Here is a 20,951-nt window from a genome sequence, read left to right as displayed (position 1 = left end):
TCCGAGAATGACGAATGTGTCCCAAGGATAACTGCTCTTGGACGAGTTCTTTTAAAATTTCTAGCTTCTCCCTAGGCAAAGACCACTGTTCCACCCAGACAGGCTCATTAGAAAGCCAATCTAAGCAGGGAATTCTGTTACGAAAAGTGGCAGTTAGTATTGGGGGTGCTGGTTGGGTTTAGCAGTCTCACAGGAGTGAGTTTGGTGTCCTGCAGAGGTGTCTGAGGATCTCACTACATCTAAAGATTCCAGCAAGTCTCTTCCCAATAAATTGGTGCTTATATCAGCTATTAAAGGCTGAAAGCATCCGGTAGTTCCTTCTGGATCTTCCCACACAAGGGAATCTCGTGTGAGGAATGCCTGAGTCAATCCTCCAACACCATGTAAGCAGGGTCCTGGGAGGAGTTCCCAACTCTGGGGAACCTCTGCTTGTCTTAAGATTGTCTTATCTGCTCCCATGTCAATCAAACACTTAAAAGGAATATTACCAATCTTTACTGTCATAGTTGGGTGACCCCTTTCTAAAACAGGGGTGGTCCACAAAATCTCAGGCTCTGAATTCAAGCTGTTCTCTTACTCCAGTCGGTTATTTCTATGCTGGAAGTTCCCACATACCGCGGGTTCCTCCTGCTCACCCTCTGTTATTGTTACTTGGCGTGGTGTGTGTAGCAACGGGTTGGGTCCCAAGCTGCGCTTCTGTTTGTGGAAGAAGGGCACAGCACCAAGCGGGCAACCTGCTTCCTTCCCTTTTGGGGGGCAGGGCTAAGGGAAGCCCCACACGTAGTTTAAATCCCTGTTTACATTTGGCAGAGGTGTGCCGTTCCTATGGAACCTTCACCAACAATCTCTCCTCCAGTGAAATCCTTTCTGGCATCTGGGACAAGGCATTCGTGGTCTCTGGTTCCCTGTCTGGAGGCGGGGTCGCCCTGACTGGAGGCGGGGTCGCGGTCTATTTTCTGGACATTGGTTACGCCAATGCCCTTGGCGACTGCACTGAAAGCAAGCCCCTTTTTGCTTATGTAAGGTAGCTGCATAGGCCTATAACATAGGTCCTTGAAAAGAACTTGATCTGAGATCCTGTGTAGCTATAATCCACGTATCTGGGTGTTCATTTTTAAGAGTGATACAGGCCTGTCGAAAATGCGGAAGCATTCCATCCCAGACTATGGATCGCAGGAGAAAACGAGCATCAGGATTATAAATCTTCCTTTCCAAACTCGACTGGACCCTGGCAATGAATTTAGCGAGGGATTCATCAGGTTCTTGTTGAAGGGAGAGAATGGGGCTGAGGCTGCTCCCATGCTTTTAATGCACACAGGTGTACCTGATCAAAATACCCAGGTGGAAACTTGGCTTCCGCCTGTTGAATCCCTGTTTCTAATTGGCCTGTTCCAAACAATGCATCAAAATTCCCCTCTGGCTGATTTTGAATTTTTTCCACGATTGCTGTAAACATTCGTTGCGAAAAAATGCCTCCCATTGCAGGAAGAGGGGGCTTGGGAGCGTAGCGTGAGTTACATCCCTCCTATCTTGGGGGGGTATTAAGGTTCTGAAGCAGGTCTTGTAAAATGGACCTGGTCCATGGGGCATGAACACCGTCATCCTTGATAGCCTGGCGTAGTTCCTTCAGGTCTGTGGCGGAATATGGATACCAGGCCTGAGGTTTTTGTCTATTGGGGGCGACATTGACCGGAAATGTGTGGACTTGCTCTGATAAGTGTGTAGCGGTAGGAAGAGTCACCAAAGTGGAAGCTTCTGGACAAGTGGCCGAAGAAGTGGTTTTGGAGGCTACAGGAGAATTTGGACATGTGTCTATCAAAATGGGGGTGGGCGAAGAAGCAGCCGTGGAGGCAGCAGGAGGTTCCGGACACGTGACTGCCAAAATGGGGATGGCCGAAGAAGTGGCTGTGGAGTCCAAAGAATTCGGACACGTGTCTGCCAAAATAGAGGCCTCAGGGCAAGATGCAGAGGAATTAGGGTGGGTCAGGATCATGACAAGCCTTTGCTTCTTGTTTTTAAGGTGCTGGTTAAGTTCTATGATCACTTACTTTATCTCTTGGACCTCAGCCTCTAGGTCCCTAAGCCTTTTGACAGGTTGCCCTATATATCCCTTAAAAGCTGCTATGATGATCAACAGGATATAAGGTGCAGGCCCGAGAAAAATGTCCCAGATATATAAAAATTGTATACTGGAAAAAGAATGCAGAATTTGGAAAAGATTTTCCATGGTGGAGAGATCTCAGGAAAACAGTAAGAAAGAAAAAAATCAGAGTGCCTTAACACAATATTGCAGATACCCAAAAGGTGTGTACTTATCTAGGATGTCTTCTTGTAAATCTGCTGCTTACATGTCCCTGTTCCGGGTGCCAAGTGCTGGGATAGCCTGAGGGTGCTTCTTCCTGAGCTAGTGCTCTCTGGGTTGGAGAGAACTCAACTGGAGCCGATCTAGGCTGCTGTGTGGGAGAGGGATCAGGAACTTGTGCTGCACTAACTTCGCAGGAGATAACACTCTGGAACCCTCGGAGCCGGAAAGCAATTTCCAAGTGTCTTTAATCAGAAAAGCAGCTGTATTTATACTCTCCAAGTAGGGTGGAAACAGGATACGACATAGAGGGTGGAGCGAAAAGTGAAAGATCAGGGTGTGACAAGATCAGGGTGTGACAAGGAGAGGGGGTGGAGCAGGTGAGAATTCTACCACTAAACCACCAATGCCCTGGAGGGAAAGTGGTGCTTTATGTAAATGTAAAAGTGATTTATGTAAATAGACCACAGCTTTGAATGTGATCAAATTAATCTCATACAGACATACTGGTGTTTAAGCCGGGGGAGCTGGCATACTATCCAACAGGAGGGGGGAGCTTCACAGGCAATGGAGGAGTGCTGAAGGTGCTTCCCCTCTTACTCTCCTCTATTTAAAGAATAATAATAATAAAAACTGGTTGGCAGAATTAGTGGTGTAGTCATGCAGGCAATGCACAATTAATCTTTGTGGAAAAAAAAAGAAAATAAAAAGAATAGAGAGAATTCTTCAAAGATGAAATTTTTGAATAATTGTAACAAACACATCTGAGTAACTACTTTATTACATTTTTATTAATATTTTTCCTAATGTAACAATGGTTAACAATATAAAAACTTAGCGCTATCGTCTCACATTATAGTGTACACAACCACCACCAAAGTTCAAGTCCCATTAAACCAGGGACCCCTCTACTCATGCCCACTCCCCACCCAGTTTCCTCTGATAATGACCATAGTGTTCACATAAATTAAGAGTAGCCATAAAAAAACAAACCATAGCCTTGGATATTTTTTCATTTTAGATATTTATGTCCCACTTTTAAGTGGAAATATCAGGTACTTGTCTTCCACCAAATATATACAGTATTGTTGTCCCAAAATATGTTTATCATTTCACTTAAAGATTCATTATTTATCAAAGAGAGGAGGAGAAAGAATCAGAGCATCACCACTGGGACCCCATACTTGAGAGTCTAGTGCTTTATCCATTGTACCATCTGCCAGCCCACTATTTTCTTTTAAACATTTATTACTTACTAATAAGAGAACCAGAGCATGACTCTGGCACATGCGATGCTGGGGGATAAACTCAGACCTTATGCTTGAAGAGTTCAATGCTTTATCCACTGCACCATACCCAGGGCTGCTGTCACCTTTTTCATGGCAGACCACAAGTCTACTGACTATATAACTGTTTCTTCATCCAGTCATCTGTTGATGGGACATTTGGGCTGATACCATATTAGGTGCTGCATAAACATACTGGCACATCTATCCTTTCCAATTAAGTATTTTTGTATGCTTCTCATAAGAACAGAGGGGTATTTCAGGGTCATAAGGTATCTCCCTACTTTTTAAAGGTAATGACAGAGGCTTACAAATGGAGGATGCCACAAGTCCCAGGTCAACTCTTTTCATTCTTTTCCACATGAAGAGACAGCACAGCACTTCACCATCAGTGGACCTAATCCAATATGGTACTCCAATATGGTGCTGTCTCCAATATGCTAGTACTCCAATATGGTGCTGAGACTCCAGCTGAGGGACTCAAGTACACGGTTGTGTACTCTATAGGGTGAACACCTAAGCACATTTACTTTTTCTTTTTCCTTAGAAATATCCAACCATACCACTTTCTAGGTGCTGCACCATTTTGCATTCCAACTTTTCAACAATTCTACTATGCCACTTCCCTGACCACAGGCCTTGTGTAATGTAAGGTGTGTGCTTAACCAGGTGTGCCACAGCCTGGCCCCAGAGTTCTATTTTCTCTATATACTTGTCATCACTAGCCCTTTTCAATTTTTCTTTGATAAGCTATTACTAACAGTGTGAGGAGTTATTTCATTTCCTTATAAGGGTGGAAAATGAAGTTTCAAGTGTCTCTGGAGAAGTGTTTATTCAGATGTTTTACTAATTCCATGATATGCTCTTTTCTTCCCGATTTGTATTTTTTATATATTTTATCAACCCATCTTCAGATATGTGGTATCAAACATCATCTCTTAATTGCTACACCACATTTTTATTTTTGTGCTAATTTCTTTCAATGTATAAAAGCTTTTAAACTTGATAGAGAGGGGCCAGAAAGTGATGCACCTGGCTCAGTATACACATTATAGTGTGTATGGACCCAAGTTCAAGCTCCTGACCCTCTAACCACTTCCCAGCAACGAGGAAGCATTATGAGCAGTGAAATAGTGTTGTGTCTTTTTCTTTCTCTATCCCCCCATCCCCTCTTAATCTGACTTTATCAAAAATAAATAAAAATACTTAAAAAAGGAGGATTCATTTAAAAAAATTGATATAGACAGGACCTGGGGAGATTAAGATTTGCATTTATGGAGAATAAGATATTTAGACAGCAGCATGCTACTAAGCTACCTGGGACCTCAGGCACACAAATAGTATGTTCTACAGTTGATATTACTTTTAAGTAACTACTTTAAAAATATATGGGATCGGAGGTGGCTCAGTGAATAAAGCATTGGGCTTGGGAGCATGAGTTCTCATGTTCAATCTCCAGCATTGCATGTGCCAAAGTGATTCTTTGGTTCTTGCTCTCTCATTAATAAACAAATATACCTTTAAGAACTTTCCAATGTTGCTACACCTTTTTCATTGTACTCTAGTGTTTTCTAAAAACAGTATTAAGATCAATGGCATTTCTACCTTCATATTTCTAGGTTTTCTATCCATTATGAATGTTGAGGAGTTGAGTTCCATGCAAGGCTTTGCCAAATTCCGTACTTGTTACAACTTCTCAACAGTATAATCTGATATTGAGTCAATGTTCTGTCATATCTTTTCCTTTATTTGTAAGGTTTCTATGAGTGTGAATTCTTTTCTGCCAAAGCTTGAACATTGTAAAGTTCTACCATTCTTCACATTTGAAGGCTCTTTCTCCAGTATGAAGTAACTGATGTCGTGTAAGGCTTGAGCACTGCTTAAAAGTTTTACCACAATCTTGACATTTGTAAGGTCTCTCTCCAGTATGAATTCTCTTATGTAGAGTAAGGCTTGAACACTGATTAAAGCATTTACCACACTCATCACACACGTAAGGTTTCTCTCCAGTGTGAATTATCTGATGCCGAGTAAGACTTGAGCACTGTTTAAAGGTTTTACCACATTCTTTACATTTGTAAGGTCTCTCTCCGGTATGAATCCGCTGATGCTCAGTAAGGTTGGATGTCTGGTGAAAGGATTTACCACATTCCTTACACATGTAAGGTTTCTCTCCAGTATGAATCCTCTGATGTTCAGTAAGTCTTGAGTTAGAGCTAAAAGCTTTATCACAGTCTTTACATTTGTAAGGCTTCTCTCCAGTATGAATTCTCTGATGCTGAGTCAGGACTGAACTTTGATTAAAGGTCTTACCACATTCCTTACACTTGTAAGGTTTGTCTCCGGTATGGATCCTGTAATGTCTGGTAAGCTTTGAGCACCGGCTAAATGCTTTACCACATTCTTTACATTTGTAAGGCTTCTCTCCAGTATGAACTCTAAAATGTTCAATAAGTTTTGACTTAGAGCTAAAGGCTTTAGTACATTCTTTACAGTTGTAAGGTTTCTCTCCAGTATGAACACGCTGATGTTCAATGTAACTTGAGGACCGGCTAAAGGCTTTACCACATTCTTTACATTTGTAAGGTTTATCTCCAGTATGAATTTTGGAATGCTGAGTAAGTTGGGAGCGCTGGTTAAAGGTCTTCCCACAATCTTTACATTGGTAAGGTTTCTCTCCAGTATGAATTACTTTATGTTCATTTAGATCTGACCACTGATTGAAGACTACTCCACATGTATTACATATGTATGAATTTTTCTCTGTATTCATTTTACTATGGTGACTACGTGTTGAAGGCTGGTTAAAAGTTTCACAGTCCTCAAATTCACAAGGTTCCTCTTTAATATGGATATTCTGATTTATTATAAAGTCTATCATTTGATAAGAATCTTTCACACATTTATAATTGTTCTTTGGAAACATAACTGATCTGCAATGGAGCTTTTCCTGAGATGTTTTACATTCTTGATTTCTTTTTGCTATGAGATTTTTATAATGGGTAGTTATCCCATTTTGGGAGTCTTTGCAATAAAAATTTTTTTTGCCTTCACATTCTGCAATTTCTTCCATGCCTTTCACCATCAAACTTTCCATATCTTCCCAAAACACAACTGGGAGTGACTCTTCTATAGAAGAGCCCTGCGTGTCAAAAGAAGATATATCTGAAAGATATCAAGTAAAATATATGACTCAGTGCATGCAGAGGGATATACTTAGAAAAACTTTTTTTTTTAAATTGACACCAGTTATTACTGGGGCTGGATGCCTGCAGAATGAATCTACTGCTCCCAGTGGCCATCCCCTTCTTTTTGCTTTCTGACAGAGACAATGAGAAATTGAGAGAGAATGGGGAGATGGAGAGGAAGAGAGAAAAGAAGGCACCTGTAGCACTCCTTCATTGCTTGTGAAGCTTCCCCTTGTAGATGGGGACCCAGGCCCTCATGCTTGGTAACATGAACTCTACTTAGCTGCTTTTCATTCAAATAGATGGAGATGGGGACAATACCACAGAAATAGCACCTCCTGGGTACAACACTGTTTCACCACTCACAGAGCTTTTTTTTTCCTGCTGATCTGGTTGACTAGGCCAGAGTGTACTTCCTTGCTCACAGCTCCAAGTGTGTCCTTCCTGAAATTGTGTACTTGGTTGAAGAGTGAGGAAGTGATTCTCCCAGAACAGAGATAGACCTGTCTTTGGTTGAAGGTATACAATTACAAAGTTTAAAAACAACAACAACAACAAAAACCTCATATTTAAGGCCAACTAAAATAAAACAAACACCTCAAAACATATGGGATTTGGACACTGTACTATGAAAAGATATCCACTTAGCAACAACAAGGTTACATAAAAATAAAATGTGACAACATAACCTTGCACCATTAGGGATAGGAATGAGAAAAACAACTCGAGTTAAGTTGGTCAGAGGAAAGTAATTTTAAAGTAGAGCAGAAATAAAATAAGTCATAACAAAGAATAGGAAATTTAAATAAAAATGTTATTTTTCAAGACTAACAAATATGACAAATCTTAACTAGATTATTTAAGAATAAAAGAGAGAAGACTGGCCAGGAAGGATGTCACTGATAAAGCATTTATCTTCTATGTCTGTTGCCTCGGGATTCATCATTATGGCTACATGAGAGCAACAAAGACAAAGCAAGCAGATCTCCCTAGATGATGGGAGTTATCTCAGTCATACAAAAAAATCTGGGCTATGAAGCTCGCTTAGATGTAGAGCAGACAGTAAGGTTCTAAGTTCAATCCACAACACATTAAAAAAGAAAAAAAAAGAGACTTCCGGAGGCGGAGCTACAAGCAGCAGCAGATCACTTTCTCTCCTCTCCTCTCCTCTCCCTGATCAACTAGGAATACCAAAGGAGACCACCTGGGGCCAAAACAAGACAGGACTTGAATGACCACAGGAACCCACTAAGTCACTGGTGAGTACAAACACGTGTGGCTGGTGACAGAGAGGAGAGAGGAGCATAAGGAGAGATTAAGTGACTGCTAACAGTCCAGCAGATTATCAGTTGAGACACCACCTCCAGTCTGCTCCACCAACAAGGGGACAGCTGAAGGGAGGACTCCCCAGAGACTCACCAAGTGCAACTCTGAGTCTCCATTGCTACTGCCCTCAAAATCTGGAGCAGCAACAGGGAGGGACACCAGGGGACAGAGATCTAACCAGGAAACTCAGGAGAAGACCTATACCTCGGTGGCATAGCTGAGGGGCTGTGAAAGTCTCTTTGCATAACCACTGAAAAAAGGAAAAAAAAAAGATACAACTGAAATAAGAACTGAAAGCTGACACATTATAAAGCCATGAAAATTACAATATAAAATCATGGGCCCCAAGGAACACACCTAAAATAGACTTCCTAGCTTCTTACCAACATAAAATCCCTATTCTCAACCTGCTCTGTTTCTGCTTTTTTCATTCCTATTTATTTATTATTTTTTATTATATTTGTTTACTTACTGGATAGAGACAAGTTAGAGGAAGATGATTAGAGCTCTGAAACCCAATTCCATCAGGACCCAGAAAGAGAAAAGGAAAAAACGCTTTTTGGAAGTAGCAATAAATGTAGGTCTGAATTAAAATGGAAGGAAATGCAGAACCATAGAAAAAATGGGCAAAATATACAGACAGATAAGTTATAAAAATAACAGTCAAACCATATCTGTGACCTTGGGGAGAATCATTGACGTTTCCAATGGAGGCAATAGGGACACGGAATTCTAGTGTTGGGTATGGTGTGGAATTGTACCCGTTATTTTATAAATCACTAATAAAAACAAAATAAAATTATACTACACATAAATATAAATACAACTATCTGTGATAAATACTGATGCAAAATTTTTCAATAAACATACCAAACTGAATTCAAAAGCACATAAAAATTATGCCCCTCCCCAACAAGTTAGGAGGTAGAAGTCACTTCTGGAATTCACGGATATTTCAAAGTACAATATCTTGAGTTCAAATTAAGCAAATAATGGTAAACCACTGATAATCTCAACTGATGTAGAAAAAGAATTTGACAATATTCAACATACATTCATAAAAAGTTAAAAACAAACAAAAAATAGGAATGGAACCAAGCAAAGGACTCTTGAAGAGAAGGGGAAGGGGCCAGGTGGAGAAAAGAATCTGTACTCATATATCAACAATTGTAAACCATTAGCTCCCAAATAAAGTGATTAAAATATAACAATAAAAGCAACTAAATAGAAAGACCCTGAAATAACCTCAGTGCACTGTACTTCATATATGGTTAAGCCTAGAGTTGACATCATCATACTCAATTGTGGAAGACTGAAAGTTTTTGCTCTGTAATCAACACATCTACTCCCAAAAGAATGGGGAATCAGCCAGATAATTTAGGACTTTAGACGGCATAGAAAGGTCCTGGGCTCCCACTGAATGTTAAAACTGGTAGCTATAGTAGGAGGATCCTTGGGGGTTGAAAAAACATGACAAGTGGTGGACATGAGAAATTAATTTAGTCTTCAGCTTTTTCCTTGGCATTTGGAACTTTCATCTGTGTCATCTACTTCATTCAATTTCACCTACCTGGGTGTATGGCTACCTTTTCCTTTCTTGTCACACCACAGGGCTTCTTTTGCTTCAAAAAGGTGACCAGGTCTGACTTAGACACAATGGCAACTATTTAGTAGGAAAAAATAAAAAAAATGAGTTTTTCCTGACCTAGAGTTAATCAAATAGCACAGGTCCAAATCAATGTTCATAGCAGGGCTCAGAACTGACAGAGTAGTGAAACCAACACAAAACTGATCTGATAATGCTTACATTTTAAGCATTCACTGATAAATTTTAAAAATAATCATTTATACAGTATTAAGTATAGAATAGAAAGTTGTCATAGTGCCTTAAAGACATTTTTCAGCCTCAGAAAACACATGACTCTATTTGCACATGTGATTGCTTCTGTCTTTCAACCACACTGATGACACACAAACACAATATTGTAAAATAAAACAGCTTTTGGCACATGATGGCAGAAGAGGACCTAGTGGGGGTTGTAGTGTTATATGGAAATGTTATACATGTATAAACTATTGTATTTTACTGTCAACTGTAAAACATTAATCCCCAATAAATTTAAGAAAAAAGCTATTCTTTACAAGTTTTGTATTTTATTGAAAATCACCTTAAAGATAATTTGTGTTATATTCTACGTCTGAGTAGAAAGACACCTGAACAAAGGTTGAACATACTACTGTTACTGTTTTACTTTTTTAAAGACACAAGAGGTAAAAGGTGAGTTATCTATAGCATGACTGTGGAACAAAATGGGAACTTACAGAACTGAGACTTAAATTAAGTCCACACTTGCAAAATCCCAGCATTTCTAGAGCACAAAGATGACCACCTGCATTTCTCTAAGAAAATAAAAGGAAAAAAAAAAAAAGGATACACTCAGAAGTAGAGTTTTGAGATAAAGAGCGATTGTTTCTGCACATCTCAGTAAACCCAAGATTCTTTTTTAAAATTTAATTATTTTTTAAAATTATACTTATTTATCTATTGGATAGAGACAGCCAGAAATCGAGAGGGAACGAGAGATAGTGAGAGAGACAGAGAGACACCTGCAGGCCTGCTTCACCACTTGCGAAGTTTCCTGCCTCCAAGTGGGGACCAGGAGCATGAACCTGGGACCCTGTACCCCGGGACCTTGCACACTGTAATGTGTGCACTTAAACAGGTGTGCTACCACGTGGCCCAACCCAAGGTTCTCATGAAAGATTAAAAGAGAAATACTAACAAGATGCCATTTGTCAGGAAGCACTGGGATCAAGTGAAAGCAGTTGCCTCATAGGACATAGCAGCCACATCGATGCAAAAAATAGTTAAATGAGATTAATTATGTCAAAACAGTTTTATGCAACTTTCAAGCAATGTAGACATCTCATGTTCAGAAATGTTTAATGTATTTGAAGTAAGTTTTCTTACCACTTTAGACAGCAGAGCTGTATTTTAGAATTCTGAGTCATTTTGGGTCACTGAGTCCTCTAATAAGAGGACTTACCTACTCCCTTATCTAATTCTATTTAGAGCTGGTGATGCACCCGCATATGACTTAAATATAAAATGTTCCAACTCACTGATATCCCAGCACTTATCTCTTTGATCTGCCATAATGGGGACATTTAAAAAAATTATTTATAAAATAGAAATATTGACAAGACCATAAGATAAGAGGGGTACAATTCCACGTAATCTTCACCACCAGAGCTCTGTATCAGTGGGGTGATTTATTTATTTTATATTTATTTACTTTCCCTTTTGTTGCCCTTGTTGTTTTTCATTGTTGTTATTGATGTCGTCGTTGTTGGATAGGTCAGAGAGGAACTGAGAGGGGAGGGGAAGACAGGGAGAGAGAAAGAGGCCTGCAGACCTGCTTCACCACCTGTGAAGCCACTCCCCTGCAGGTGGGGAGCCAGGGCTTGAACCAGGACCGTTATGCCAGTCCTTGCACTTTGCATCACTTGCGCTTAACCTGCTGCGCTACCTACCCTCTGATTCCCCAGTGGGGTGATTTTTAATAGTTTCAGGTCATTAAGCATGGTTTGGATCATTTCATGCATTCAATAGAAAGACCAAACTGAGAGGAGGAAGAGAAGGTGCTGAGTTATGGGGAGAGTGTGCAAAACAAAACAACAGCTAACTTTATAGATAATTCATGAAGTTTTTAACTGCCTGGGAGATGGTACCGTGGCTAGAATGCAGGAATTGAAAGTGGTTTTGATTTTGATCCCTGGCATCACAAATGCATAAACTAGTTAGGCTTTCAAAGTTTTTAGAAAGTAGGTAAAACCACAGATAAGACAGGTCTACTAAATATGCACTTGAAACTTTTTTTTTTTTTTTTTTAAAAAGCTAATGATTAAAAGACAAAAGGGAAAAAAAAAAAAGGAGAAAACCAGAGTATTATTCCGGTACATGTGGTGCTTTGGGATAGAACTTGCGACCTCACGGTTTTAAGTTTAACCTCTAGCCACTGTGCCATGCCTGGGCTATACAATTTCATTTCTTTTCTTTTATTGTTTCTACTCATGAATCCTGTTCTTTCTTTCTCTCTTTCCCAGCTCAGCTCTGGTTTTTAGTGGTGTGGGGGACTGAACACATGACTTCGGATCCTCAGGCATGAGTCTGTTTGCATAACCATTATGCTATCTACCCCCCCCCATCCTGCTTTTTTTACTATGAAAAAAGGGCAAGAATTCACTGTTTTTCTTTACAAAGAGTCCCCACACCCCACCCCTCATGCCCGAGGCTCTAAAGTCCCAGGTTCAATCTCCCATACCACCATGAGCCAGAGCTGGTAAAACAAAAAATAAAAGCCTTTTCAAGTGAATTATCAGAGACGTACTGACTGAAGGAAGGAGAACCCGAGCATCACTCTTGCACGCTCGGGACGAACCCGGGACCTCCCGCTCCAATGCTTTACCCACCGCATCACCTCCCGGGATGCACAATAAGTTTCTTTCTTCCTTCTTTTTTTTCTTTTTTAACAAATAATCAGACTTGAGAAGCCTGGATTTTACACAACAGGAGGTGGCACAGGATGCCAGGGCCCTGCGGGTGTGAGTCCCGGGCTTTCACCACCACAACCCGCCTCCTCGTCCCCTCCCTGCAAGGTGCGGGGCGGCCCCCGGGACCCCACCTGCGGGACGCGCCGGGAGCCCGGGAACCGCCCGCGGCCGCGGACACGGACACCCCGACCCAGGCCCCGCGGCAGGGCGCGGCGGGGCGGCCAGGCGGCGCCCACTCGGCGGATCCCCGGGCGCCCTCGGCAACATGGCCGCCGCCAGCGCCAGCTCGCCCGGGCCGGTCGACAGCGGCCCCGCCCGGCCTAGGCTGCCCGCCGCGCTCACCCTGCTGCACCGCCCGCGGGCTCCGCGGCCGCGTCTCCCGCTCAGGGGCGTCCTCGCAGCCCCGGTTCGCCGGGTCCCCCAGGGCCCAGGGACAGAGAGAAAGCCAGTTCCGGTTGCACATGCGCACCAGCCGGATAGTAGGCCCGACTCAGCCGCGGCTCCGCCCACCGCCGCTCTGATTGGACGGGAATCGGGTCACGGTCGCTCCTGAGGCTCTGAGTGGACGGCGTGCCAGTCACGCAGGCTCCCGGGTCTTGATTGTTCACAGGTCCTGGAGCCTGAAAGTGGGCTATAAATGGTCCTCACAGCAGCCAATCAGCGCCAGCACCGGGGGACGCGCCTAGCTGCCTGTGCTTGTCTCTTAAAAGAACCTGTTAGAAGCAGATCTCTGCGCAGGTGCACAGAGTCCATTTCCCTGTTCAGGTACCATCAGGTGATGCCTCCTGGATTTTAGGAATAGCAGGATGGACTAGGTTTAGCTCAGAGCTGGCTGAAGATGTGAGTTTGGTTGCCATTCTGATTTTCTATGAAGTTGATTACATAAGATCATTTACATAGGTGGACTCATGTGATACACACACACACACACACACACACACACACACACACACACACACACACACACACACACACAGCTTCTTGACTCTGTTACTGCATTTCACATGTCTTCAAGATTTATCCATGTTGTATCAACTCACAAGATCTTGATTTTTCAAGACTGGAAAATAGTCCACTGTGTATAGGTTATCCATTTTCTTTATTCTTCTATCCTTGGACGTTTGGATTGATTCTATCTACTATGCACTTTTGTGAATGAGGCTTCATTGAACATGAATGTGAAAACAACTCTTCCAGATTTTTCTTTGAAGTTTTTTGGATATATGCCCAGAACTGTGATGACTGTATCATAAGATGTCTATTATTATTATTAATTATTACCATCAGGGTTATTGTAGGAATTTGGTGCTTGAACTGCAAATCAACCTCTCCCAGTGGCCATTTATTCTTCTCTTCTTCTACTACTACTACTTCTTCTTCTTCTTCTTCTTCTTCTTCTTCTTCTTCTTCTTCTTCTTCTTCTTCTCCTCCTCCTCCTCCTCCTCCTCCTCCTCCTCCTCCTCCTCCTTCTCTCTCTCTCTCTCCCTTTCTTCTTCCTTTCCTTTCCTTTCTTTCCCTTTCCTTTTCCTTCCTTCGTTCCTTCCTTCCTTCCCTTCCTCCCTCTTTTTTATTTGATAGAACAGAGAGAAGTTGAAAGGGAAAGAGAGAGAAGAAGTAAGAAAGACACCTGCAGACTTGCTTCACAAGCTTGCTTCACAAGCGTTCCCAGTGCAGCTGGGAAATGGAGCTTGAACCTGCCTATTTGTGCACTTAATAAGGTGTACTACTAACCAGCTTCCTCCCTTCCTCCTTCCTTCACTCCCTCTCCCCCCTTCCTTCTTTCACTGTCTCATATTGACTGTTTTACTGAGTGTGAGGTTTCATTGTTTTAATATACATTTTTTCTCAAGTTATTTTTTATTGGGGGAAAATAATGGTTTACAGGAAAGTTGTAGACACATGGGTACAATTTCTTTCTTGTTTTTTTAAGAAAATATTTATTCCTTTTGTTGCCCTTGTTTTATTGTTGTAGTTATTGCTGTCGTTGTTGTTGGATAGGACAGAAAAAAATTGAGAGGGAGTCAGGCGGTAGTGCAGTGGGTTAAGTTCAGGTAGTGCAAAACGTAAGGACTGGCATAAGTGTCCTGGTTTGAGCCCCTGGCTCCCCACCTCAGGGGAGTTGCTTCACAGGCAGTGAAGTAGGTCTGCAGGTGTCTATCTTTCTCTTCCCCTCTCTGTCTTCCCCTCCTCTCTCCATTTTTCTCTGTCAACAGTAATAACAACAACAACAATAACTACAACAATAAAACAAAAAGAGCAACAAAAGGGAATAAATAAATATTTAAAAAAATAATTGAGAGAGGAGGGGAAGACAGAGAAGGGGAGAGAAAGAGAGACACCTGCAGACCTGCTTCACTGCTTGTGAAGCAACTCCCCTGTAGGTGGGGAGCCAGGGGCTACAACCAGGATCCTTATGCAGGTCCTTGTGCTTTGTGCCACCTGTGCTTAACCCTCTGTGCTACCACCTGACTTCCGGGTACAATTTCTTATCTCATCACTTGTCGGGCTGAGCTTCACTGATGGGAGACAGATGACCCGGGACTCATGGCTGAGCTGTACGCAGTATCTCTTTATTCATGAAAGATGTAGCACAATATATGCCGAGCTAAGCTAAAACTAAACTAAACTAAAACTCACAATGCTGTCCTTATATATACTTGCCAAGTAGGGTGTAAACAGGATGTGATGTAGAGAGGTTGGAGAGAAAAATGACTGGTGAAAATCAGGGTGTGACAAGGAGAGGGGGCAGAGCAGGCGAGAATTCTACCACTGAACCACTAATGCCCTGGAGGGAGGGTGGTGCTTAGTTAACAATGGTTATGTAACTAGAATACAGTGTTAAGCAGGGGGGATTAAACCAAATGAAACAGAAGGGGTTATTAGAAGCAGAATTAGAAGCATACCAACAATTCCCCATTTCTTTTTAACTAATAGCCATAGTATCAGGAGTGTGGGGTGAACAGAAACCTATATCATACAGGCATTTTCAAAAGAACTGGCATACAACATGGAGGAACAAAATAGGAGAGCAGCAATAACCAGTGTGATGCCAAGGGGAGGCCTGAGGGGGCGTTTCCTGCCTCAACGAGCAAGGCCTAGCAGGCAAAAGAGCATTTTTTTTGCCTCTGGGGGCATCTATTGCCTCTTGGGGTGCTTCATGCCTCTGTGGACATCTTTTTCCTCAAAGGGCTTTTCCTGCCTCTGTGGGCATGACCTAGTAAGGGGGGGTTACTGACTCTGAGAGCAGATCCTGCAGGTGAGGGGACATGGCCTATAAAGTCCCAAGGCAGCTGGCTGCAGTCAGTCTTTGAGAAACCCATTAGCATAAAGGGAAGCTGCTGTAAAGTTGTATAAAGTGTACCAGTAAGTCCGACGGATGTGTCAGTCGAAAGCAGATGACCACAGAAGAAATGCCAGGGGATGAAACGCTGCACGTCTGCCTAGATGGAGAATGTCAGCCACTGGAATTCCGCTTTTCTGTAGAGAGTGAGCTTTGAAATCTGTGAATCTGTTTCTTCAGGTCGTGCCAGGTCACATCACTGGTTTCTGGGGGTGTGCTGTTGTCATGCCATCTTGTGGGTGATGTCAGAGAACAGGGGTCCAAATGGATTTCCGGTGATTTCACTTGAGCAGATGCTTTTTCATGTGAAGACTTGACAGCTGAAATTCACTTACTTGTCAAACAAAACTTGTAGCAGATTAGAAATTTACTATAATTGATAACTCCATTATAATTGGAAGTCCTTTCTAGTATGATTTCAAAGTTGTTAAAACAGTTTAAACTCAATAAAATGTGGAAAGGTAAACAGAAGAACCATGGTTAGAAGCCTCAGGCTTGATAATCATTAACATAATCATTGCACTATCTGCCCCGCCCATAACTCATACCATTTTCAGGATTAAACATTTCAGATTTATTCCAAGACGTAAAAAAAGAAATCAAAGGAGGAAAAAACAATTTTTTGGATTGTTTCTGAATGTCTTTAGAAATCATGGCTGCGTCCAACATTTTTTTTTAAGTCAATGTCATACAAAAATTCAGTCATTCAAATCACTCTCTTATGAAACGCAACTTGAACCAGATTATCCAGATCTCACCATGTAGCATCATGAGTCCCTGGAGGGCGTCCTAGTCCAAAAAGCTCCTTGAAATTCCATTTAGGGTGCTTCTGACTGTTCCTGCAGGATTGCAGGCACCCATTTTAAAAAGTGTCTTCCCATCGAAGAAAGAATCCAATCAGGAGAGTAGAACTAACCACGTATCTCCATTCTTGGGGACTGCCAAGGTACTGGATAATGCTCCTCAAACTAGAGTAGTCCTTCTCAGCAGGAGAAGAAGTCCAGAAAATCCCAGGGGAAATCTCGGTGCATATCCCAAGGTCTACGATTACGGTCATAAAGAACCAAATTGTGGCCTGGAGCAAAATGTAGTCCTTTTCCTCAGGAAACATGGGAGAGGGAATCCAGAACGTCCAAGGAGAAATCTCTGTGCATCTTCCAAGCTCTGTGATTAGGGTCACAAGAAACCAAAGTTCCCGATTAGGGAACCAAAGTGTGGCCCAGAGCAAAATGTTCCAGAGACAGAGTAACTGTCTCATGATGAAACAGTAGAGGCTTTCGCAAACCTCTTCATAAGTAGAAAGACAACCCATGGCGTATGGGTGGCCAAGTTTACTTATCTAGAGGATGGGTGGGTTAGGTCCCACGTCGGTGCCGGTCCCTGTTTCAGGGCACCATTATGTCGGCCTAGCTTCACAGGCAGGAGTCAGACAACCAGGGACTCATGGCTAAGCTGTATGCAGTATCTCTTTATTCATGAAGGATGCAGCACAATCTACGCCGAGCTAAGCTAAAATTAAACTAAACTAAAACTCACAATGCTGTCCTTATATATACTTGTCAAGTAGGGTGTAAACAGGATGTGATGTAGAGAGGGTGGAGAGAAAAGTGATTGGTGAAAATCAGGGTGTGACAAGGAGAGGGGGTGGAGCAGGCAAGAATTCTACCACTGAACCACCAATGCCCTGGAGGGAGGGTGGTGCTTAGTTAACAATGGTTATGTAACTAGAATACAGTGTTAAGCAGGGGGGATTAAACCAAATGAAACAGAAGGGGTTTTTAGAAGCAGAATTAGAAGCATATCAACAATCACTGATATGTGTCTGCACAGCATTCCCACTCTCAACCCAAGTCCTTCTTCAGCATTCTCTACTAGATACCTGATAGCCACCTTATTCCCCACTAGTCGAGTCCTTTGATTTGCTACAATACTTGATTTACATTTTTATCTATAATTAGTTCTAGGAGAGTTTTGTGGGTCACAGAGAGTTACAGTGTGTCTTTTGTCTCTTTGTGTCACTCTCTTCCTCTCTCCCCATCTCCCTAAAATGGGTTGACTCCGGGAGCCTGTTCATTGGTATTATTGTACATACTCTAGACCCCTGCACAACCTCCAACAAGGCAAGTCTCCTTAGTGCCTGATATTTGGAGAAACTAGTATCGTCTCACACCATAAACAAACATTAATTCAAAGTGAACAAAGATATGTATAAGACTTGAACCCATAAAATAATAGAAGAAAACAGCGCCATTTTTCTTGACATTGGCCTTTGGAAGTTTGACTCCTATGGCAAGGGAAATAAAAAAAAAAACCTGGGACTATGCCACATAGAAAAACTGGGGGCTTGGTGGCAGCACAGCGGGTTAAGCACACGTGGTGCTGAAGAGCAGGGACCGGCATAAAGATCTGGGTTTGAGCCCTTAGCTCCCCACCTGCAGGGGAGTTGCTTCACAAGTAGTGAAGCAGGTCTGCAGGTGTCTGTCTTTCTCTCCCCCTCTCTGTCTTCCCCACCTCTCTCCATTTCTCTCTGTCCTATCCAACAACAATGACAGCAGCAGCAACAACAACAACAATAATAACAGTGATAACAAGGGCAACAAAAGGGAAAAAATAGCCTCCAGGAGCAGTGGATTCATAGTGCAGGCACTGAACCCCAGCAATAACCCTGGAGGCAAAAAATAAAAAAATAAAAAAGAAGAAGAAAAGAAAAGAAAAACCTAGGGCTGGGGATCACAGGATTTTGTAAGCCTGAGTTCCCAGAGGTCCCAGAGGTCCCTGGCACCACCATAAACCAGAGCAAAGTGGTACTCTAGTCCCCCAACCTCTCTCATTCACTCTTAAAAATAAATCTTTAGCAAACTAAAAAGCTTATATACAGTGAAAGAAACTATCATTAAAACAGAAATAATCTAATCAATGGGAAGATTATTTGCAAATCACAATCCATACATTACCCTTAAAATTCAACAAGAAAAGTATGACCTGATTAAAAAGTGTGCTGAGGGTCCGTGGATCTAGTCATGTATGAAACCCCAGGTTCAAGTCCTGGCAGTACACAGGAGAGTCACAACATCTGGGGAAGTTCCCCAGATGGTGAAGCAGTGTTGTAGTGCTCTTCTCTGTCTTCTTCTCACTGTTGTATTGATTTTCCTGATAATTAATGACACTGAACATCTTTCAATATACTTGTTGGACATCGTCATGTCTTTGGAGCCCCATGTCTATTAAAATGTGTCCACTTCTTTTTTTTAATTTTTAAATTTCTTTAAAAAAGGAGACATTAACAAAACCATAAGATAAGAGGGGTACAACTCCATACAGTTTCCACCACCAGATCTCCGTATCCCATCCCCTCCCCTGATAGCTTTCCCATTCTCTATCCCTCTGGGAGTATGGACCCAGGGTCATTGTGGGTTGCAGAAAGTGGAAGGTCTGGCTTCTGTAATTGCTTCTCCATTGAACATGGGCGTTGACTGGTCAATTCATACTCCCAGCCTGCCTCTCTCTAGTAGGGTGGGGCTCTGGGGAAGCAGAGCTCCAGGACACATTGGTGGGGTAATCTGTCCAGGGAAGTCTGGTTGGCATCATGTTGGAATCTGGAACCTGGTGGTTGAAAAGAGAGTTAACATACAAAGCCAAACAAATTGTTGAGCAATCATGGACCTAAAGGCTGGAATAGTGCAGATGAAGTGCTGGGGGGGGGGTACTCATTACAGACTATTATTTTTTATATTATTATTTATATTTCTTTTGGGGACTTTAGTGGATCACCTGGTAGAGCCTATATTTCACCCAGTCCTGGAACCTTAGGGTGGGGCACACTTTCCTGCATGCTTCTCTCAATTCATTCCAAACAATATTGCATTCACCAATCCCAACCTAATCAACACAAGGAGTACCATCTCAGCATGCTTCACTTCAGTCTAGAGACTTCAGGTGTGGAATGACAACCCTTCAGCTTCATTACTCAGGTAAGACCTTTCTTATAATAATATAAGTCCCCTAAAGAAAATAAAGTAACTAACTAAAGAATTAAACTTATAGATTGATTATATGATCAAGTCAGTGGTTACAAGGGTAATGGGTGGTATATATTGGACAAAAGTGTTGATCATATGGTAATGGATAGAATTGCACTATTAGTGGTGTGCTTAAAGCAGTATATACATGTTGATTCATAATAATGCACATCTGAAACATACATGGCAGTGATAATCAATACATTTTATTTATTTTTATTTTTTTATTTTAAAAATATTTATTTATTCCCTTTTGTTGCTCTAGTTGTTTTATTGTTGTAGTTATTATTGTTGTCGTCATTGTTGGATAGGACAGAGATAAATGGAGAGAGGAGGGGAAGACAGAGAGGGGGAGAGAAAGATAGACACCTGCAGACCTGCTTCACCGCCTGTAAAGTGATTCCCCTGCTGGTGGGGACCGGGGCTCCAACTGGTATCCTTACGCTGGTTCTTGAGCTTTGCGCCATGTGTGCTTAACCTGCTGTGCTACCTCCTGACTCTCAATCAGTACATTTTAAATGAGATGCATAGGGGCCGGGTGATGGTTCATCTGGTTTTGCGCACATATTACAATGTGCAAAGACCCAGGTTCAAGACCCCGTTCCTCAGGGAGAAAGCTTTGGGAGTGGTGAAGCCATGTTGCAGGTATCTCTGTCTCTCTCTCTCTCTCTATCACCCCTTCCCTCTCAATTTCTAGCTGTCTCTATCCAATAAATAAATAAAGATAATACAAAAAATTAAACAAGAGAATATCTAACATTAAAGAAAAAGTAAAAAAATAAATGAGATGCATTGCATGCATTACATAATTATATGAATAACAAAGTTGTCTTATGTATTATGTTTATATCAATATATTTTCTACAATAAATGGTATAGTACAGAGATAAACAATATCACTTATATCCTATATATTAAGAGTTTTACTGGGACCTC

At 41.9% G+C, this 20,951-nt stretch overlaps 1 protein-coding gene and 1 long non-coding RNA gene across 2 annotated transcripts in view; one reads left to right on the top strand and one right to left on the bottom strand.

Annotated features, from left to right (window-relative positions):
- Positions 1 to 3,075: 3,075 nt before the first annotated feature.
- On the bottom strand, positions 3,076 to 12,990 carry LOC103119641 (zinc finger protein 501-like). Its single transcript, XM_060197469.1, has 3 exons — positions 12,788 to 12,990; positions 9,673 to 9,765; positions 3,076 to 6,753 (listed from the first exon to the last, which is right to left on the bottom strand). The coding sequence occupies exons 1-3, from the start codon at positions 12,921 to 12,923 to the stop codon at positions 5,396 to 5,398; spliced, it is 1,587 nt and encodes a 528-aa protein (XP_060053452.1). The 5' UTR covers positions 12,924 to 12,990; the 3' UTR covers positions 3,076 to 5,395.
- Positions 12,991 to 13,339: 349 nt separating this feature from the next.
- Positions 13,340 to 20,951, top strand: part of LOC103119633 (uncharacterized) — a 301,172-nt gene continuing 293,560 nt past the window's right edge. Inside the window, exon 1 of the long non-coding RNA XR_009551394.1 lies at positions 13,340 to 13,496. This is a non-coding gene — a long non-coding RNA (uncharacterized LOC103119633). The remainder of the gene's footprint in view (positions 13,497 to 20,951) is intronic.

The sequence above is a fragment of the Erinaceus europaeus genome, chromosome 9 (genome assembly GCF_950295315.1).
Source record: "Erinaceus europaeus chromosome 9, mEriEur2.1, whole genome shotgun sequence".
Taxonomy (NCBI): Eukaryota; Metazoa; Chordata; class Mammalia; order Eulipotyphla; family Erinaceidae; genus Erinaceus; species Erinaceus europaeus.
Note: the sequence above shows the minus strand (reverse complement) of the source record. Positions and strands in the feature narration are given on the sequence as shown.

Coding starts and splice junctions, on each gene's coding strand:
- LOC103119641 (XM_060197469.1), bottom strand. CDS start 12,923: ATGTTGCCGAGGGCGCCCGGGGATCCGCCGAGTGGGCGCCGCCTGGCC. Junction 9,766..12,787: donor GCTCCCGGCGCGTCCCGCAG/GTGGGGTCCCGG, acceptor CCTACTAAATAG/TTGCCATTGTGTCTAAGTCA. Junction 6,754..9,672: donor AAAGGTAGCCATACACCCAG/GTAGGTGAAATT, acceptor GATATCTTTCAG/ATATATCTTCTTTTGACACG.